Source organism: Pteropus vampyrus, unplaced genomic scaffold, assembly GCF_000151845.1.
Source record: "Pteropus vampyrus isolate Shadow unplaced genomic scaffold, Pvam_2.0 Scaffold261, whole genome shotgun sequence".
Classification (NCBI taxonomy): Eukaryota; Metazoa; Chordata; class Mammalia; order Chiroptera; family Pteropodidae; genus Pteropus; species Pteropus vampyrus.
The window spans coordinates 281934-300766 of NW_011889042.1; the positions used below are offsets into that span (position 1 = coordinate 281934).

The following is an 18833-nucleotide window of genomic DNA, read 5'->3' on the forward strand; positions in this document are numbered from 1 at the left end:
TTATATCTTTGAATATCCTTTTATTTTTAGCTCTTTTTCTCCCTTTTTATTTTGCTTTAGGTGCATTTTGCAAACAGCTGAATTACTTGCATGCTATAGGTAAATTTTGTTTTTTATCTTAAGCACATTTTTCTAAATGATCTCAAGAAGCTTCTTTCTGGGAGTTCACCTCATTCACCTTTATTGTGAGAATAGATTTTTTTTTAGGTTCTTAGCTGCAGAAAACAATTTATTTTAGCTTGTTTAAAAAGATTTTAGCAAAAGCTGTAGTTAACCCACAACATAATTGAAAGGGCTAAAGAAACATGCAGTATACTCTAGGCTAAGCTTTTAGCAATCTTATGATGTCTGTAACCAAACTGCAAAACTGGATGGACTAGGGAGCTGTCTTCTGTGATCTATGCCTACAAAATTGATGCCTTCTTCCTTTTCTTTTTTTTCTCTTAACTTTAAAAAAATTGGGAAATATAACATGGTATACTCATTGAAAAGGCCATAAAACATAAATGTACAGTTTAATGAATAATGATAAAATCAATACCATTAGGTTAAGAAAGAGAACATTGCCTGCGCTGCAGAAGGCCCAAGGGATAACCACGATCCTGACTTTTGTGGTGATAGTTCTGTAGTGTTTTACTTAGTTTTCGTAGTAGTTTTACCACTTATGTGTAAGCATGATTGTTTGTTTTTATAGAAAATCATGCTGTATATATTTTATATCATGCTTCTAGTGAGAGTCTTATGTGTTACATGTAGTGTAATCTCTTGTCATGTTGAGAGACATTTGGGTTGTTGCTCATTTTTAGCTTATATGAACAGAACATTCATATACATTATATGTACAAGTACATTAATTTATGGTATATACCTAGGGGTGGGTAGAGAGTAGTCTAAGAGCATATGTCTTTCTGTGTAGTAGATATGTCTAGATGTTTTCTAAAGTGATGGTACCAGTTTATACTCCCACCAGTAGTTGATGATAGAACATGTTGCTCTACATTCTTAACCACATGTACTTTTGTTAGACTTTAATTTATGCAATCTTATGATTATATAGTAATATCTCATTGTGGCTTTAAACTTGTATTTCCCTGTTGATTGAAGATGAATACATTAGTATGGGTTTTTTTTGTTTTTTGTTTTTTTTTTTGGCTGTTTGGGTTTCCTCTTCTGTAAAAGACCTGTTCAATCAAGCCTTTTTCCACTTTTCTGTTGGGTAGTCTGATTGATTTGATTTGTAGGAGCATTTTATATGTTCTGGATACATTTTCTTTGGTGTGCGTACGTGTGTGTGTGTGTGTGTGTGTGTGGAGAGAGAGAGAGAGAACAAATATATCCTTTTCCATTCTGTGAGTTGTCTTTTCACTCTAGTAATAGTATCTTTTGATGAACAGAAATTCTTTCTTACTTTATTTTTTTAACCCTAACCTTCAGAAATTCTTAATTTTGATGGTAGTACAACTTCACAATTATTTTCTTTATATTGCTAGTCCAGTCTTTGTCTTTAGAAAATCCTTCCCTACCCTGAGATCATGAATATATCTTCCTATATATTTTCTAAGCATTTTAACTTTGCTTTTCATGTTAGGTCGTTAATGTTCTTAGAGTTGATGTTTTGGGTTTGCCATCAAGGACCCAAAGATTTTTTTTTTGGTCCCAATTTTATTTATTGAATGCCTATCCTTTCTCCACTGTTCATATGTTAAGTGTCTAAATATGCATATGTTTGTTTCTGTACTCATTCTTTTCTATTGGTCCACTGGTTTACAGCTTTTCTATAAAGATCTTAGTAGAGATTTATTAGCATTGTTCCAAGATATACCTTTTGCTGCTATTGTGAATGGTATCACTTTTTTAAGCTGTATTTCGTAATTTTTCTTGGCCTGTTTACAGAAATAGAATTGATGTGTTGTATAACAATATTTATATCCAATAACTTTATCAATTCCAATAATCTTTCTATAGATTCTTTTGATTTTTCCATAAATGTTTTATTGGGGGGCCATTTTCTTTTTGCATACTCCTTGGTGCCTCTCAGGCTGTTTGCTTTTCTTAAATAATGGTTGTAACAACAAAAATAACATTTGAGCACTTAGTATTGCAAGTGGTTTTACATAATGTATATATGCGTATGTATGTTTATATGAATTTCTCCTTTCATCAGTATTGGTAGCTGTTTTGAGTTCCCTAAACATTCGTGAAGTTTATTTCATATACTGCAAGCAGCCCTCTGCTGTGAATAACAGGGCACTCTGTAGGGTGAGTCCATCTGTGGAATTGGATGTGGAGATGCGCTGTAGGGTTCAAGAGATGTCTTTTCAATATATATAATATTGAAAAAGGCAAGATATATAGTAGTTTGAATATATTAGTGAAGCCTTGTGGCCATGAAAGTTGCGTGGCACCTTGTTCAGCTTTTTGGACTTATATTTCTTCTCATTCTCTCATCCCCTTTGGGACTCTGATGTTCCTCCTATCAACAGATACACTACTTTCCTTAAGAGGGGTATCATAGTTGGTGGCATCTTAGGAACTAAAATGTTTCGCATTTTTACTGTGCAGAGACTTTAGGTACTGATCTAGCTCCTACAGTTTTAAGTTAATCTGTCAAGCTTCTACCATCCATTCATGCCTTCACTTCAGCCTTTGCCACTGCCTCTGAGTTAGAGCTTTTCTGGGACTCCGTTAATGGGGAAAACTGATATGCTGCTTTCTTTCCTGATTATAAGTTTTGCATTCTGAATTTTTCCTCAATGTAATACCATTTGTTTAAACTTTCTAGAATTCCTCAGATTTGCTTATGATCCTTTTCTGTTGGATGACTGCTGTGGCTTTTTCAAATATTTATATTCTGTCTTTTCAGTGGGAGAATTCTGTCCTTTCAGTGGGAGAATTCAGTGGGAGAATATGTCAGTGTTTGGACTCAGTCTGCTATCTTGAGCTATAAGTTGTAGTTTAATATTACAGAATATTTCAGAATTTTTAAATGAATGAATTTAGTCAATATGTATTTTATAATTAAATATGGGGGGGTCTCTGCCACTTAAATATTTGGGTTATTGTGAACAAATTTTTTAACCATTCAAAGTATTGATTTCTTCATCTGCAAAATGAAAATAATGGGAATAATTTTACCTATCCCATGGTTTTGTTTCAAATATTACTTGAGATAATACATGTAAAGTTCTTAGCACAGAACCTGGTACACAGTAAATACTCAATAAATGCTGTTTATTAGGCTTGACTATTCAAAAGTTATTTCAAAAACAAATCACAAAAGGAGGGAAAAATGGCGTAGTCGATAGAGGCTCTGTTCATCCCTCTGGCAACCGAATCAAAGTTGCGACAGAAACAAGGAGCAGACAGCAAGGAAAATTGCCTGGGATCTAGATGAACAAGCCATGCAAGTAAGGAGAGAACTAAGAAGTCACCCTGCAACGACAGAAGGTAGGATGGGGCGAGGACGTGATACTGCCGGTCCGAAGGGGCTGAGTGGTATTGAAGCTATGGCAGTGGCAGCAGAATTGCAGATGCCTCTTAAAGGGGCCATGTCTGCAAGCGGACTTTTGTGGTGATGTACCTGCTTGCTCTGAGCACCAGCGCCGGTTCGGCTGTGCAGGGGGCACCGGGGACTTTCAGAGGAACGCTGAGTTGTTGGAGTGAGGGCCAAGGTGAGACTCACTCTGTACAGAAGTGCTGGCAGTAACCATTGTTCCTCTGTTGAGCCCTCCTCCATTCCAGTATGCTGGACAATGCCGCCATAGTGGAGACGTCATCAAACTGGATAACAGAGGTCACTCTGCCCAGAGGATTTCCTGAAACTCCTCCTCCCCCAACTCATGGCCCCGCCCAAGCCACATCCAGGTCTATCCTCACTTAGTAAGGTGCCCCTTGTTGAGCAGCACCTAGACTCACACTGGTGGCAGCTGGCCTCAGTTTCTGGTGTGGCAGCTGTAAGCACAGCATCTGTGGATTGCTTGCTGAATCTTAACAGGTGGTCCTGGAGGGGCATAGACTGCGGCTAAACTTGGCCTGCAGCTGAACCCCTCTCAGTACTGTGCCACTGGACACCTATTACGTAAAGCCACACTAATAAGACTGAGAGACTTAAGAGCTTTGCTTAGTACATAGAAACAGGCACAGAAAGGCAGCCAAAATGGGAAGACAAAGAAGCAGAAACTATATGAGAGAACAGAACAGAGATTGAGAAATGGAGTAAAGCAGTCTAACAAATGCAGAGTTCAAAACACTGTTTTTAAGTGAACATGAATTCAGTGAGAACTTCAAAGAAGAGATAAAAAACGTAAAAGTGGAAATGGAAATTATAAAAGTGAACCAGTCAGAAATGAAGAGCACATTATCTGAGATGAGAAGTATATTAAATGGAATAAACAAAGTGAATAAAGAAGAGGATCTAATGACCTATATAGAGGATGGGAAAGCCAAGGACACTCAATCAGAATGGCAAGAAAAACGAAGCCAAAACTATAATAATAATTTAAGGAACCTATGGGACACTATTAAAGGTAAAAATATCCATTTCATAGGGGTACTGGGAAAAAAAGACGTTGAAGAGCTATTTGAAGAAATAACGATGGAAAACTTCCTTAACCTGGTGAAGGAAATAGACATAAAACCCCAGGATGCTCAGAGAGTCCCCAAAACCGGGATCCCAAAGAGGCTACACCAAGATACATCATAATTAAAATGCCAAGGATTAAATACAAAGAGAGAATCTTAAAAGCAGCTAGAGAAAAATAGATAATTACTTATAAGGGAACACTCATAAGACTGGCAGCTGATTTCTCAAAAGAAACTATACAGGACAGAAGGGCTTGGCACAAAATATCCAACGTGATGAAGACCCAGGATCTACAACCAAGAATACTTTATCCAGCAAAGCTATCATTTAAAGTTGAAGGACAGATAAAGAGCTTCCCAGACAAAAATAAGCTAAAGGAAATTACCATCACCAAGCCAGTATTACAGGAAATGTTGGAGGGACCTATTTAAGTAGAAAAAACATGTGTCAAAAACAGGAATAAAGACTGGTAATAACTACATTCCTGTCAACCTTAAATGGAAAAGAATTAAGTGCTCCAACCAAAAGATAGAGTGGCTGAATGAGTAAGAAAACAAAACCCCTATATGTGCTGCCTACAAGATACTCATTTCAGATTAAAAGACACAGGCTAAAAGGAAGAGAATGGAAAAAGATATTGCCTTGATGGATTAGACGGTATTGCACTGAATGAAATGGGTCAGATAAAGACAAATTTCTCAGGATTTCACCTACATGTGGAATCTAAGGAACAAAATCAACAACAACAAAAAAAGTGGAAATAAACTTATAGATACAGAGAATATTTTGAAAGATACTAGATGGAAGAGGGTTTGGGGAGGGGAAGAGCTCAAAGGGATTAAGAGGTACAAATGGATAGTTGCAGAATAGACATAGATATGTAGAGTGTAGCATGGGGAAGATGGTTAATAATGTAATAAATATGTAAAGGGGAAGAGGGGTACTAGATTTAGTGGAGTGATGAGTTAATGTAGATCTCTGATTACTATGCTATGCAACTAAAACATATATTATTGTATGCCAACTATAATTGAAAACTCGAATTGTACAATGTAAATACAAATAACGAATTGTCTATTATATTTCAATAAAGATGGAAAAAATCATATAGCTTTTTCTGAAAATCTTTTTGAAGAGATATTAATAAATAGGTACTGGGCTACTGGCTCTACTTATGCTACATGAAAGTATCAAAACTCTTTAACACATCCTTGCCACTAAATGTAGTTAGGGCTAAGACTTATGTTGAACTAGTAAGTATATCCATTAATATTTTTCTCCTAGGATTGGTTTGATGGTAGTAATGTAATTGTATTATTTATAAAATTAATTTATTAATATATTCATGAAGAGATTAACATAAGGCCTTTAATAGCTTTCAGAATATTTTTCTTAAAAACTTTCCAGTGTTAATTCAAATTTTAACATGCCAATTCAGCATATGTTGCTATTTTTATTCTGTTACAGTATTAGTGTTGATACCTGGAAAAGTAAAATTTTTATTTCTTATTACAGCAGAATGGCCAAAGACGATGACGGGTCTTCCCAGCACATCAGGGACAACTGCCAGTGTGGTCATTATACGAGGCATGAAGATGTATGTAGCTCATGTGGGTGACTCAGGGGTGGTTCTTGGAATTCAGGATGACCCGAAGGACGATTTCGTCAGAGCTGTGGAAGTAACACAGGACCATAAGCCAGAACTCCCCAAGGAAAGAGAACGAATTGAAGGACTTGGTGGGAGGTAATCATTGTGCTGTTTTGTCTTTCCTCTCTTGGTTCCATTTAGTCCTTTTCTGCTTTAGTAAGGAGATTGACCTAATTCTCCCTTTTAATGAAGTGACTTTCTTGGTATCACAGGTTTTTAGTTTGCCTGAAAAGGTACCCATGTGCATTTATATTTATCTCATTATTTTGAATTGACTATTTTATTTCTGATAATGGCTCCAAAAAGAATAGCATTTTATAGTAAGACTCAAGGAACAACACATAGAAGGATTTATTGGAAACCTTTTACATGAATATTGTTCAACATGACCTTGAGAATCTGAACAGAGCAGCCTTTAGAGTTCCAGAGTAGAACAGTTTGAATCTGGCTTTGGGAATAGAATTTTATTAGAATTAATCTTCAGCGTTTTTCTTTGATTTCTAGTCATTTGTGCTGTACACCTTTCTTCTTTTCTTTGTGTCAACTTTATTATCTCAGTATGTAGATAGTTTAACTAAAACTGACTTCATCATGATATTTTTATGATAAAAACAAATATAAGATTGTTCTAAAAATCAAAGGAATGAATAATGAGAGTATTTAAAAATTATCCCAATACCAATTTGTAAAAATTGAATCTGAGACAAGTTAAATAGAATCCAGTGTTTTCTAAATAATCATTCTAACTAAAGCCTTACCATGATATTATTACTTTCCTCTCTTTTATTGAATCAGAACTGTCTTTTACAGAAAAATAATAAACTAGAGAAAAGAATATTCTTAAACTCTAAGGAATTCAAACAAAATCACTAAGGAAAACACTAAAACATTGCCACCCCCACATAGAATAAAGGAGAGAAAGTTTGAAAAACAACAACAAAAGTGCAAAAGTAATAAACATGACAAAATGTTTAACATTATTGAAATGAAACTCTATATTCTTCTATTGGGTTAGCAAAGATTAAAAACCAGAGAGGTAGTCTGGTTTTACTCTTTTTGTTGAAATGGATATCCTGGTGGTAAGATTATAAATTGGTATGACCTATATAGAATATAATACATATCAGTAGCTTTAAATGTTTAGAGACTCAATAATTTCAAGAACCTAAAGAAGAAGTCTGAAATGTGGACCAGAATATCTGAAAAGAGTTATTGATTGCAGCATGTTTAATGACTGTTAAAGACTGGAAATAACTTGAAGTCCCAACAGCTGGAAGATGGTTAAGTATACTATAATACATATTCATAACATTGAATATGTTATAACCATTAAAATGATGTTTATAGATAAATTTTTAAAAATTTTTTAAAATTATGGTGTTATGAAAATTTTCAAACGTAAGTCGAGTACTATAATGAACTCTCGTATAATGGAGAATTTTTAATAATAGGAGAATGCCTATTGGTCACAAAATAAGTAGGATATAAAATTATATTTATGGTGTAATCTCAACTGTGTAGAGAAATAAAAACAAGATAGGAATACACCAAATGTTAACAATTTTCTGAATAATGATTTACTTATACATCTTCTACACATGCACACACTTTTTTAATGGTAGCTTTCGGCTAAAATTTAGCATAAGATAATATGCTATAGAGGATTTCTAAATTCCTACTCTCCCACAGGGCCACCCAATTCCCCTCCACTTACAAGAAACCAGTATTATGTATATCCTTCAATAGAGAGATACTCATATACAGTCAAATATGAAACTGTTCCATGTATGGATGGATATACCATCATTTATTTAACTAGTCTCTTGTTGAAGGATACTTTAATTTTTTTTTTGTATTACAAATGCTATTGTAAAAAAAATCCTGCACGTTCATCTTTTTGTACTGTGCAAGTATATTTGTAGGATCATTTCCTAGAAGTAGAATTGATGGGCCAAAGAGGAGTGTTTTGAATATTGATAAATATTTGTCTCTATGAGAGTTGTTATACTTCTTTTTTTTTTAAGTTTTTATACTTCTATCAGCAGTGTATGTGGATGCCCTTGTGTAGAACTTCTTGATCATATCCAAGTTTAAGTTTAAAAAAGGAATATCAATGATAATTTAATTTGAATTTATATTATGAGAAAGATTGAATATCTTTTTATTTGTTTAAGAGCTATTTATGTTTCCTTTTCTTTGTATTTGTTTATATTGTTTCTTCATTTGGGGGAAAGGTTATTAACTTTTTTTTATTAATATGTTGGAGCCACATTAATTAGTCTAATGCATATGATGTGAGTTTCAGGCATTGTTTTCACAGTTTGTCTTTTGATTATGCTCCTGGAATTTTTTTCCCACAAGGAAGTTTATTTTAATGTAGTTAAATTTGTCAGTCTCTTCTGTTATGATTTTTAATTTCTGTGCCATACGTACAGTTATCCCACTGATATTAAAAAGCCTTTATATTTTCTTCTAGTACAGCAGTTATAAATATTTTTGGTCTTACGAACCCTTTCCATTCTTAAAAATTGAGGACTTCAAGGAGCTTTATATATGTATATATATATATAAATATATAAAAATATATGTGGAGTATTGATTTTATCATCTTAGAATTAAAATGGACACATTTTCAATTATTTTTTAATTCATTGAACAATAACGGTGTTAGAACAACAGGTGTTGGCGAAGATGTGGAGAAAAGGGAACTCTCATACACTGTTGGTGGAATTGCAAATTGGAACAGCCACTATGGGAAACAGTCTCAAAAAATTAAAAATGGATATAACTTTTGACCCAGCAATTGAATTTCTGAGTATTTATCCAGAGAAAACCAAAACAATAATCCGTAAAGATCTATGCACCCCTATGTTCATGGCAGCACAATTTATGATAGCCAAGCCATGGAAGCAACCTAAATACCCATCAACAGACGATTGGATAAAGAAGTTATGGTTCATATATACAATGGAATATTATTTAGCCATTTAAAAAACAATGAAATCCTACCATTTGCAGTGACATGGATGGACCTTGAGGTTATTATGCTGAGTGAAATAAGTCAGATTTCACTTATATGTGGAATCTAAGGATCAGAAAGAACTAATCAGAAACAGACTCACAAATATAGAGGATAGTTTGGTGATGGCCAGAGAGGAGGAGGTTTGGGGGGCTGGAAGAATGGGGTGAAGAGTTAAAGAAGTACAAATTAGTTCATAGATGGTCACGGGGATGGAAATGCAGTTAGCATTAATGTGTAATGGGTAGGCGGAGAGCCAGAGAAGAGAAAGAGCAGTTAGTGGGATCATTTTATAAACTATGTAAATGTCTAACCAATATACTGTATACATGAAACTAATAAAGTTAAAAAAAAGTTAAACTCATAATGTATTAACATAAAGAATATTTTTTATGAAAAAAATAGCTATTTTCCAAAACAAACGTTTAGTCAGAGGATTGGCATTGTTTTATATTTTTATAAGTCTCTTTAATGTCTGGCTGAATAGGTGACATCTAGATTCTCATATCTGTTTCTGCATTCAATCTGTTGTGATATGTTATTTTGGCTACAGTATCTGAAGTAAAATCTGGTCTTACATAGATATGTAGTTGGAAAAAGGAGTATTTTAATGGCTTTTCAATATGTTGGGGGTTATTCTTCTTTGATACTATTTCAAAACTCAAGAAGTGGTAGTTTCTTAAAAGTTAATAGTGTGGTATCTAAAATCCTATCAGTGACCTTTTCATATTCTTAAATTAAGAGCCATAGGTATATCAATTAAGAGCCATTGGTTAAGTGATTTTTTTTTTAATCCATACATTTTTAAAAATTAATAGACTTTATTTTTCAGAGCAATTTTAGGTTCACAGCAAAATGGAGTGGAAAGTACCAGAGAGTTCCCATATGCTTCCTGCCTTGTCCTACATGCACAGCCTTTCCCACTATCAACATCCTGTGCCAGAGTGGTACATTTGATAGAATCTGTGACCCTACTTTGACAGATCATTATCACCCAAAGTCCATAATTTACATTAGGTTTGCTCTTGGTGGTGTACATTCTAGAGTTTTGACAAATGTCTAATGACATGTATTTACTGTTATGTCATCATATAGAATAATTTCACTGTCCTAAAATGCTCTGTGTTCTGCCTATTTATCCCTTCCTACCTTACTCCTGGCAACCACTGGTCTTGTTATTGTTTACATAGTTTTGCCTTTTCCAAGATGTCATTTAGTTGGAAATCATGTAGTATATAGTCCCATACATGATTTTGTGACATAGGCATTGGTCATTTGTAAAATGCTGGTTTGCTGAGTTATACAGATCATCCAAATATTAACACGTTTTATAATATACTAGCGTATCAAGTCATGTAACCTCTCAAAAACTCCACTGTATATATATAGTCTTATTATGAAGATAATTTTGACCTTGCAGACCCCCTGAAAAGGTCTGGAGGACTCCCAGAGGCTCCTGAACCATGTTTTGTGAGAACCATGTTTCTGTTACTTGAATGGTTTCATCTTTTACATTTTAATCAGTCTCTCTGGAATTTTAAAATCCAAGCTGTAGGCATACAAGTTATTTTTTTTTTCTCAATGACCACTAGTAACCACTTGAACAGTTATACATCTTTAATTACTGACATAAAAATCTTTTACTGGGAAGATGACATTGAGTTTACCCTTTTCTAATACTGTTTCTCTGGTTAAGATAAATATGGAATGTCACCTCTGTTAAAAGGCAATATTCCTTATCGAAGAATGATCCTTGAGTGGAGCTGTATCTGGATAGGGAAGATTTCGAATGTACTATATTATAAATTTCTCTTGGGAAGCACAGACCTTAGTTGCCCTGTGTACATGCAGGTTGATTTGTATAGGGGCCAGGAAGTCAGGGCTATTATAAGACACTGATTCCTAAGGCATATGAAACTTAACCTGTGGCATGTGATGCTTACTAGGGGTGGGGGGGACTATAGCATGGCTCCTGGATTTCTTTAAGGATCACTGCTGAAGATAGTATGACTGAAGCTGCTTGCTGTCATGCTGTGTTTCCTGTCCTGTATCCCACAAAGTTAAACGAGCCTGGTTTCATGCTACATACGGTATTTGATCCTATGAGTGTGATGGTCAGTCTGTATCTGAGACCACTGCTGGTAGTCATGCAAAGTGGGCTTTGTAATTATAAACTGAACTTTTGGATATATTTGGTTCTTTTTCTGGTCTTTTATTTTTTTATACTGTATGTTCATATACCAGTACCATACTTTTTTTAATTGAGGCTTTATTATAATTTTTAACATTGGTAGGCCTCATCCCTTCTCATTAATCTTTTAAAAAATATTTTTCTTGACTATTCTTGCTTTATTTTTCTATATGAAGTTTTAAATTATATTTTGATTTTAATAAATAGAGTTTATGTTTTTTGTCTTATCTCTTAAAATACCATCTGGATAGTTGGACAGATGCTCTTTGTCATTTGGGAGCAGGTGTCTTTCTGCACAAATTGAGCTGTTTTATTATAAGTTATTTCCTCCTGTCCCTCTGTGTCACCCTAGGCAGTTGGCCAGTGCTCTGTTTTTCCAGCCTTCTGTTGCTGCTCAGTCAGCTTTCTGCATATCAGGCTGTTTCTTTGTGTATGCCTCTGTGTGTGTGTGTGCCTGCATGTGCGTATGTAGTGTGTGCGTGTGTATGCCTTTTAATCATACAGGACAACAGCGAGGAGTGCAATAAAAGCAGCATTTTTTATAACATTGCTTTGTTTTTTTGATTCTGGATTTAAAACTTTGTTTTAACTAGTGCCTCATAGGATTTAGTTGTTTTTTAATATTAAGTATCAGGAAGGCTCCTAGTAGTTATTATTGGAAGCAATTTGAGTAGCTTCTATAATTACTTAAGTATTAAATCTTATTTTTTTTAGGGAGCAGGTTTAGGAAAAGGACAATAGGGCTTAAGGTGTTAAGAAGGCAGAATGTTGATGTCTCTTCCTGTAACTCTTATGTGTCATAGATGCTTCTGAATGGTACATTTAATCTTTACTCTCTAGTTTTCTTTTTGAGGATCCGCATTGAAGAAAGCATAATATAAGACTGCCTTTGATATTTTTACTCTTGTTATGACCTAGAATAATGTTGAACTGCTAATTAAGTGGTTCTTAAAAGGGATAGTAAATGAGCATCTCTCTTGAATTTCTCTTCTGTGTTAACATTGACAGCATTTTCAGATAATTCTGTACATGCTTCATTCCTCCACTTGTGCTATCTGGTAGTCACCACTAGCTACATTTATTTAAATTTAAATATAAATTAAGTAAACAATTAAAAATTCAACTTCTCATTTGCACTAGCCACATTTACAGTGCTCAGTAGCCACACATGGCTAGTGGCTACTGTATTGGACAATGCAGAGTAAACATTTTTATCATTGCAGGAAGTTTCATGAAACAGCTGCTCAAATATCCTGGCCTGCCTTCATCAGACGAGATTGTTTTCTACTTTAGAAAGAAGATTGAGGCTATTCTCCTCTCATATTCATGGTTTTTTTGTTCCAACGAAGATTGTTTTTTTCTCATTTATAAGGTTCATGCCTTTATTTTGCTTCTCTTAAGACTTTTATTCCATTTGTTATTTCTTCTATTATCATCATTCCTTCGAGTTAGAGCAGAGATATAAAAGCCATAGATAGAGGTTAATCAGCTGGCTGTTGCTGAGGTGTATAGCATTTCAGTGACATTCATTTGGAGGTAGTCACCATTATTTGTCTTGTCTTCATTTTCCATATCTCGAAGCCAGTTTAGTTTTAATGTTTATCAAGTTTAGTGGGATAGAGTCATGCTACTCAAATTCAACATAACAAATTAATAAGAGACTCACATGTCAGGACATCAGGATGTCATAGTACTTGTTAATAATGAGAAAAGTAACTGACAAGAAGATCACATATTGTCAGCTGACCTGCTATAGATGAAATAAAATTTCAGATTATAATCAAAGGGTTTCTGGGTACACGTGGGACGTGAGTGAGAACACTTAGCTAGAATATCTTAATGCCATCTATCTTTGAGAGTCTTGGGAATCAACTTCTGTCTTACATGAATGTATCTGTCAGATGGACTTGTTATCAGGTACACTAATATCGTTTCTTGGAAATGCTATTTGTCACTCTTTCCCTAAACTTTTCTAGCCTTCCAGAGGAACGTTTTTCTTCTCTTTTTTTTTTTAAAATTTTTTAAAGCAGGCAGATTATGACTAAATTGATTTAAGGTTCGTTCAGCTTCCCATTTCAATCATACCAGGCACAGGTTGAGAGACTGTTTCTTGTTTTTTTATTATTATTACTTTATTTCCTCCAAGACTTGACCATATTTCCATGTTTTAGGCAACCTAGAATATACTAACTCCTCTGTATACTAATTACAGATTTCTGCTGCTCCTGTGTCAAATTTCTAGGACAGTTTTCTTAATCTGCTAACTCTTAAGCCTACATCTTTACAATTGTTTCCAAAGTCTAATCTCACACTTTTAATTACAGAAATACCTAAATACGTATTTTTATTGAAGCACTGCCTATTAATTCCTCAAGTCAAAAATATTAAAACTGAAGTTCTGTTTTGAGTACCCTCAAATTTCTCAAAAACTTTATATCTTTACTTCTCTCTCTCTCTCTCTCTCTCTCTCTCTATATATATATATATATATATATTTTTTTTTTTTTTTTTTTTTTGCGAGGCAACCCTTGGTTGACCTCACAGATTGCAAGGACCTTGTCAGATTACAATCCCTTATTTTTTTGTTTTCATTTTTGTACCCCTACAGCACCTGGTCTTTCTAGGTGGTCTCCCATCCAAGTAGAGATCAGACAGGATCTGGCTTGTTCAGGGTGGCATGGCCGTAGACTGCTTTTCAATTTTTTAAATCATTATTTAATCCCTCTCTATTTATAACCTCTTTCTTCTTCCTCCCTCAATATTTCCAGTTATCTTGGTTTTTTTTTTGACATGATATCTCCTCATTTTTCTTCCATTACTTCCATTTCATTCTTTCTAGCCTACATCAGTAATTTCCAAATTCTCATCTTAATAACCCTATTTTGTTTTTCCTCTCTGAACAGGAACTTTGGCTTATACATCTTTGTATCTGAAACAGATGTCATTATTTTATGATAATACAATCTGATTTTATCAGTTATTTAACACATTGAGCTATGTTAGTTTTCATGTGTTAGTCATTTAGACTATTTATTTGAACTCTGTTTTTTAGTGTCATGAACAAGTCTGGAGTGAATCGTGTAGTTTGGAAACGACCTCGGCTTACTCATAATGGACCTATTAGAAGGAGCACAGTTATTGACCAGATTCCTTTTCTGGCGGTTGCAAGAGCACTTGGTAAGTACAACTTAAATTTGGTGAAATCATATTGATTTTTCTATAATATATGATGGTAAAATAAAAGAGGAGATTGAGAATTAAACCCTCATTTAGTACATAATGGGCGTGGAAATATGATGATATTATATCAAGTGCTGTAAAACCTAATTGAGGGGAAGATTGGAGTATGGATTTCCATGCCAGTTGCTCTTTGATCATGAGTCATGTTCAATGTTTTGCTAATTCCCATCTATACTTAGGGAAGTATGTGTATGCTTAGGCTTAATGTTACCCTTAAAACTATTTCTAAATGTCCTTCCCTACTTCAGCCCTTTATATTTCTCTTAAGAGTCTCCAGGGAGGGGGAAAATAAAAAAATAAAATGTTAAAAAATTATGTATATATAGTATGAAAAAAATAATAAACTGGCATTAAAGTACTAAAACAAAAGTCTCCAAAGCTCTTTTTTTTTTTTTAAGGTAGCAAAGTATATTGCCCATGACAAAATAAAAATAGTTATTTCCTGGCCTACCTGGTTTTGGAATGAAGGCTAGAAGGTTATAGCTATAGAAATATCTTACCTTGGATATGCTAGTAATTTTCTTCTACAGAAAATTTCTCTTATAAAGCACCAATTTTTTCCTTCTCTTCTTTCCTCTCACAAACACTTGAGTACTAACTTGGTTCCAGGCACTGTGTCATGCTTTGGTGAGATAATACAGATATACCCTGTCTGCCCCCATGGAGCAAGACTAGTTGGGGAGACAGGCAGTAAAGAAGTAAGCTTGTAAATGAAATAATTACAGATTAGGAAATACCATGAAAGAAAGAAACAGAGTCCTGTGTTAAACAATAATTTAAAAGGGGAAAAACTAGTTTAGACAGTGTGATAGAAATGCTCCTTTAGGAAGGTTTTTTTAGGTGAGATTTGATGGCTGAGAAGGAGCTTATTCTTGTGAAGAATCTGTTGAAGAATAGTCCAGGCATGGATCCTGAATTGGGAAAGAGCTTGACATAGTCTGGGAATTATCGAAAGGTTAGAGTTAATGAGGCAGACCTGGGCAACACCATGGCAGATGTTTGAATTCCAATCTAAGTGTAATGGGAAGCATTGAAGGATATTAGGCTAAGGGCTAACATCTGATTTGCATTTTCAAAAGATCTTTCTACATACTGCTATCTCTTGTTCATCTTGGGTGATCAAATGCATATATTCCCAATCTATAATCTAGGAGAGGAAATAGATAATAAGCAAACAAATGAAAAAATTATTATTATTATTTTAGGGAGGCAACCCTTGGTTGACCTCACAGATTGCAAGGACCTTGTCAGCTTACAATCCCTTATTTTTCATTTTTTACGCCCCCTAGGAAGCACCTGGTCTTCCTAGGTGGTCTCCCATTCAAGTACTAACCAAGCCTGACCCTGCTTAGCTTCCAAGATCAGACGGGATCGGGCTTGTTCAGGGTGGCATGGCTATAGATGAGAAAATTATTTTAAAAAGTGTCATGAAGGAATTAAATAACATGATGTGACAGGAGGAATAGTGGATGGCAATGAAGGGCTACTTTATAGAGGACAATCAAGGAATATTCTTTAAGAAGGTGTTATTTGAGTAAGACCTGAAGGAGGAGTAGAGGTAAGGAAAATAACAGTCAAAGCAGAGCCACAGCATTTGCAAAGGCCATTAAGCAGTTAAGGATATTTGATAGGGGGAGGGATTAGGAGGTGTACAGCATATACTCTCTTCCTACTGAATAACATTCTGACTTTCTTTTGGGAAATTATATCTCTCCTACTGTGTGGAATTTTAGTTTAGACATTCCTATTCAGGGTTCCTTTGTAAAACAAATGTCAGGCATATGGCCCCACCTAGATCAGCCAGATTCTCTATTCTGGATTTTGAACTATGAATTTAGTAAGGATGAAAATTTAAAACAGAAAAAACTGGTGAGAATGAATTCATCGTAGTGATATTGACCTCTTTCAGCAGTGTCCATTGGTAGGGTTGGGTTTTTCTGCCTAGTTGCATGGAAATGCCCTGTTTCCATTCCTCGTTCTTCAGCTTGTCTGTTGCATGAGCTACTTGATTTTCTTCTGAGTTGCCTTTTTGGTCTTTATTAATCTGAGCTAGAAATTGTTGTTTGCAAGCAAAGAATCCTAATGCAGGAAGGAAAGGGCTTGATTCTTTAAGGAATGGGAATGAAACCAGTGTAAGAGAGGAGGTAGAGATAAAGTAGAGGTAGAGATGAAGATACTTAACCGATTAAGAAGGGCCTTGTAGGCTAAGGTAAGGAATTAGGTGGAGACATTATGGATAGGAGGCAAGAACTAAATCCTATGAGGCTTTCTAGCCCATGGTAAGGAATTTTATTTTAAATGCTTTTGGGAAGGGATTAAAGAGTAGAGGTATACCATAGTAGTTAAGAGAGAGACTTTGGAGCCAAAATTCCTAGGTTCTAATCCCAGTGTCATTACTTAATGTATAAACTTGGGCAAATTACTTAATATATTGTGACACAGTTTTCAGCTATAAAGTGAGGCTAATAATAATGGTACCTGCCTCATACTGTTGTGTGTATTGGATGACTTAATACATGTAAAATGCTTAAAATAGTGCCTGGCACATAGTAAGTGCTCTATAAATGTTAGCTATTATTATTGTAATTTATTGAAGTAGGGCAGTAACATCATCCAGTGTGTTTTTAAAGGATCATTTTGGCCACTATAATAGCTGAAATTATAGGGTAATAAGATTGGAGGCAAAGATACCATTTAGGGGCCTGTAGCAGCATTCAGGTCACTTTATATATTTTACAGATTTTTGTAGAACTAGAAGGCTGTCAAAGTTACCCAAGTCATTTACTCATAGTATAAGTATATGATACAGTTGATCCTCCAATCAAGGAAAAAGAGGGGAGAAGGTGATAGTCAGCTGCTGTATACATTTCAAGTAGATGGATATTATTAAATAGAAGGGATTTTTTTTTTTTTTTTTATGGGAAAACAACTCATTGGACTATGAGGGCAAGGTCTTACTTCAGGTTCAAAAGTAAGGTGAACCTTCAATTTAAAAAAGTAGATGCCAGGTTATTTTGTATACATGAAGCGTGTGTGCCAAGCATTTTAAGTAGGCTTTGAAACCCTTAAGTGATTGTGTAGAGGAAGAGAAAGAACAGATGAAGGACTAGCAGAAGGAGCAGCATTATTAGATATTGCTCCATTTCTCTCCAAAGTGATTTTGCCAAGTTATTAAAATCCCACTGTATTAGTTTTCTGTTGCTCTCTAACAGAATACTCTAAAACTTAGCAGTTTAAAACATTTATTATCTCACATAGTTTCTGTGGCTCAGGAACCTGGGAGTGGCTCAGCTAGGTGTTTATGGCTCAGGGTCTCTCATGTGATTGCAATCAAGATGTTAGTTATGACTTTTGTGATCATCTGAAAACTTGCATGAGGTTGGACATTTACTTCTAGGTTGGCTTACTCACACTGCTCTTGGCAGGAGGCCTCAGTTCCTTGCCTTATAGGCCTCTTGGTAAGGCTGCTTGATGTGTCTTCATGAGATGGCAGCTGGCTTCCCCAGAATGAGTGATCCAGGGGAGAGTGAGATAATAGCCATAGTGTGTTTTTATGATCTAGTGTCATAATGACACATCATCACTTCCTCCAGATTTTATTTGTTAGCACCGAGTCACTGAGTTTAGCCTAAACTTAAGTGGAGGGGAATTAAGCTCTGCCTCTTAAAAAAAGTATATAAGAATTTGTATACATATTTTTTTTTTTTTTTTTTTAAGGTAAGTTTAGTCTACGGCCATGCCACCCTGAACAAGCCCAATCTTGGAAGCTAAGCAGGGTTGGGCCTGGTTAGTACTTGGATGGGAGGCCACCTAGGAAGAACAGGTGCCATAGGCGTAAAAACTGAAATTAAGAAAATAATAATTAATTAAAATAAAAATAGAAAAAGGCTTATAGAATAAAGATATGTATATATTTTTTAAAAGGTAAGTTTAAAACACTGTTGATAGTTCAGGTAAAAGGAAGACTGAGAAGTGACCATTGGGTTTAGCAATGTGGAAGCCATTGGTTACCATGAGAAAGTATCTTTTGGTGGGATAGTTAGACCACAGTCATTATTGGAATTGGTACAAAAAAGAGCAAGGGAGGAAAATTTGATAGTTTAGGCACTCTTCCTAGGTGTTTTAGTATAAAGCGAAGGAGAGCAAGGGAAGA

At 34.9% G+C, this 18833-nt stretch overlaps 1 protein-coding gene and 2 pseudogenes across 1 annotated transcript in view; 2 read left to right on the forward strand and 1 right to left on the reverse strand.

Annotated features, from left to right (window-relative positions):
* Positions 1-18833, forward strand: part of PPM1D (protein phosphatase, Mg2+/Mn2+ dependent 1D) — a 45419-nt gene that overhangs the window by 11242 nt on the left and 15344 nt on the right. Inside the window, exons 2-3 of the mRNA XM_011375028.2 lie at positions 6098-6326; positions 14493-14617. Coding sequence (XP_011373330.1) covers positions 6098-6326; positions 14493-14617 — 354 coding nt within the window. The remainder of the gene's footprint in view (positions 1-6097; positions 6327-14492; positions 14618-18833) is intronic.
* LOC111729447 lies at positions 15965-16081 on the reverse strand (annotated as a pseudogene).
* Positions 18407-18515, forward strand: LOC111729445 (annotated as a pseudogene).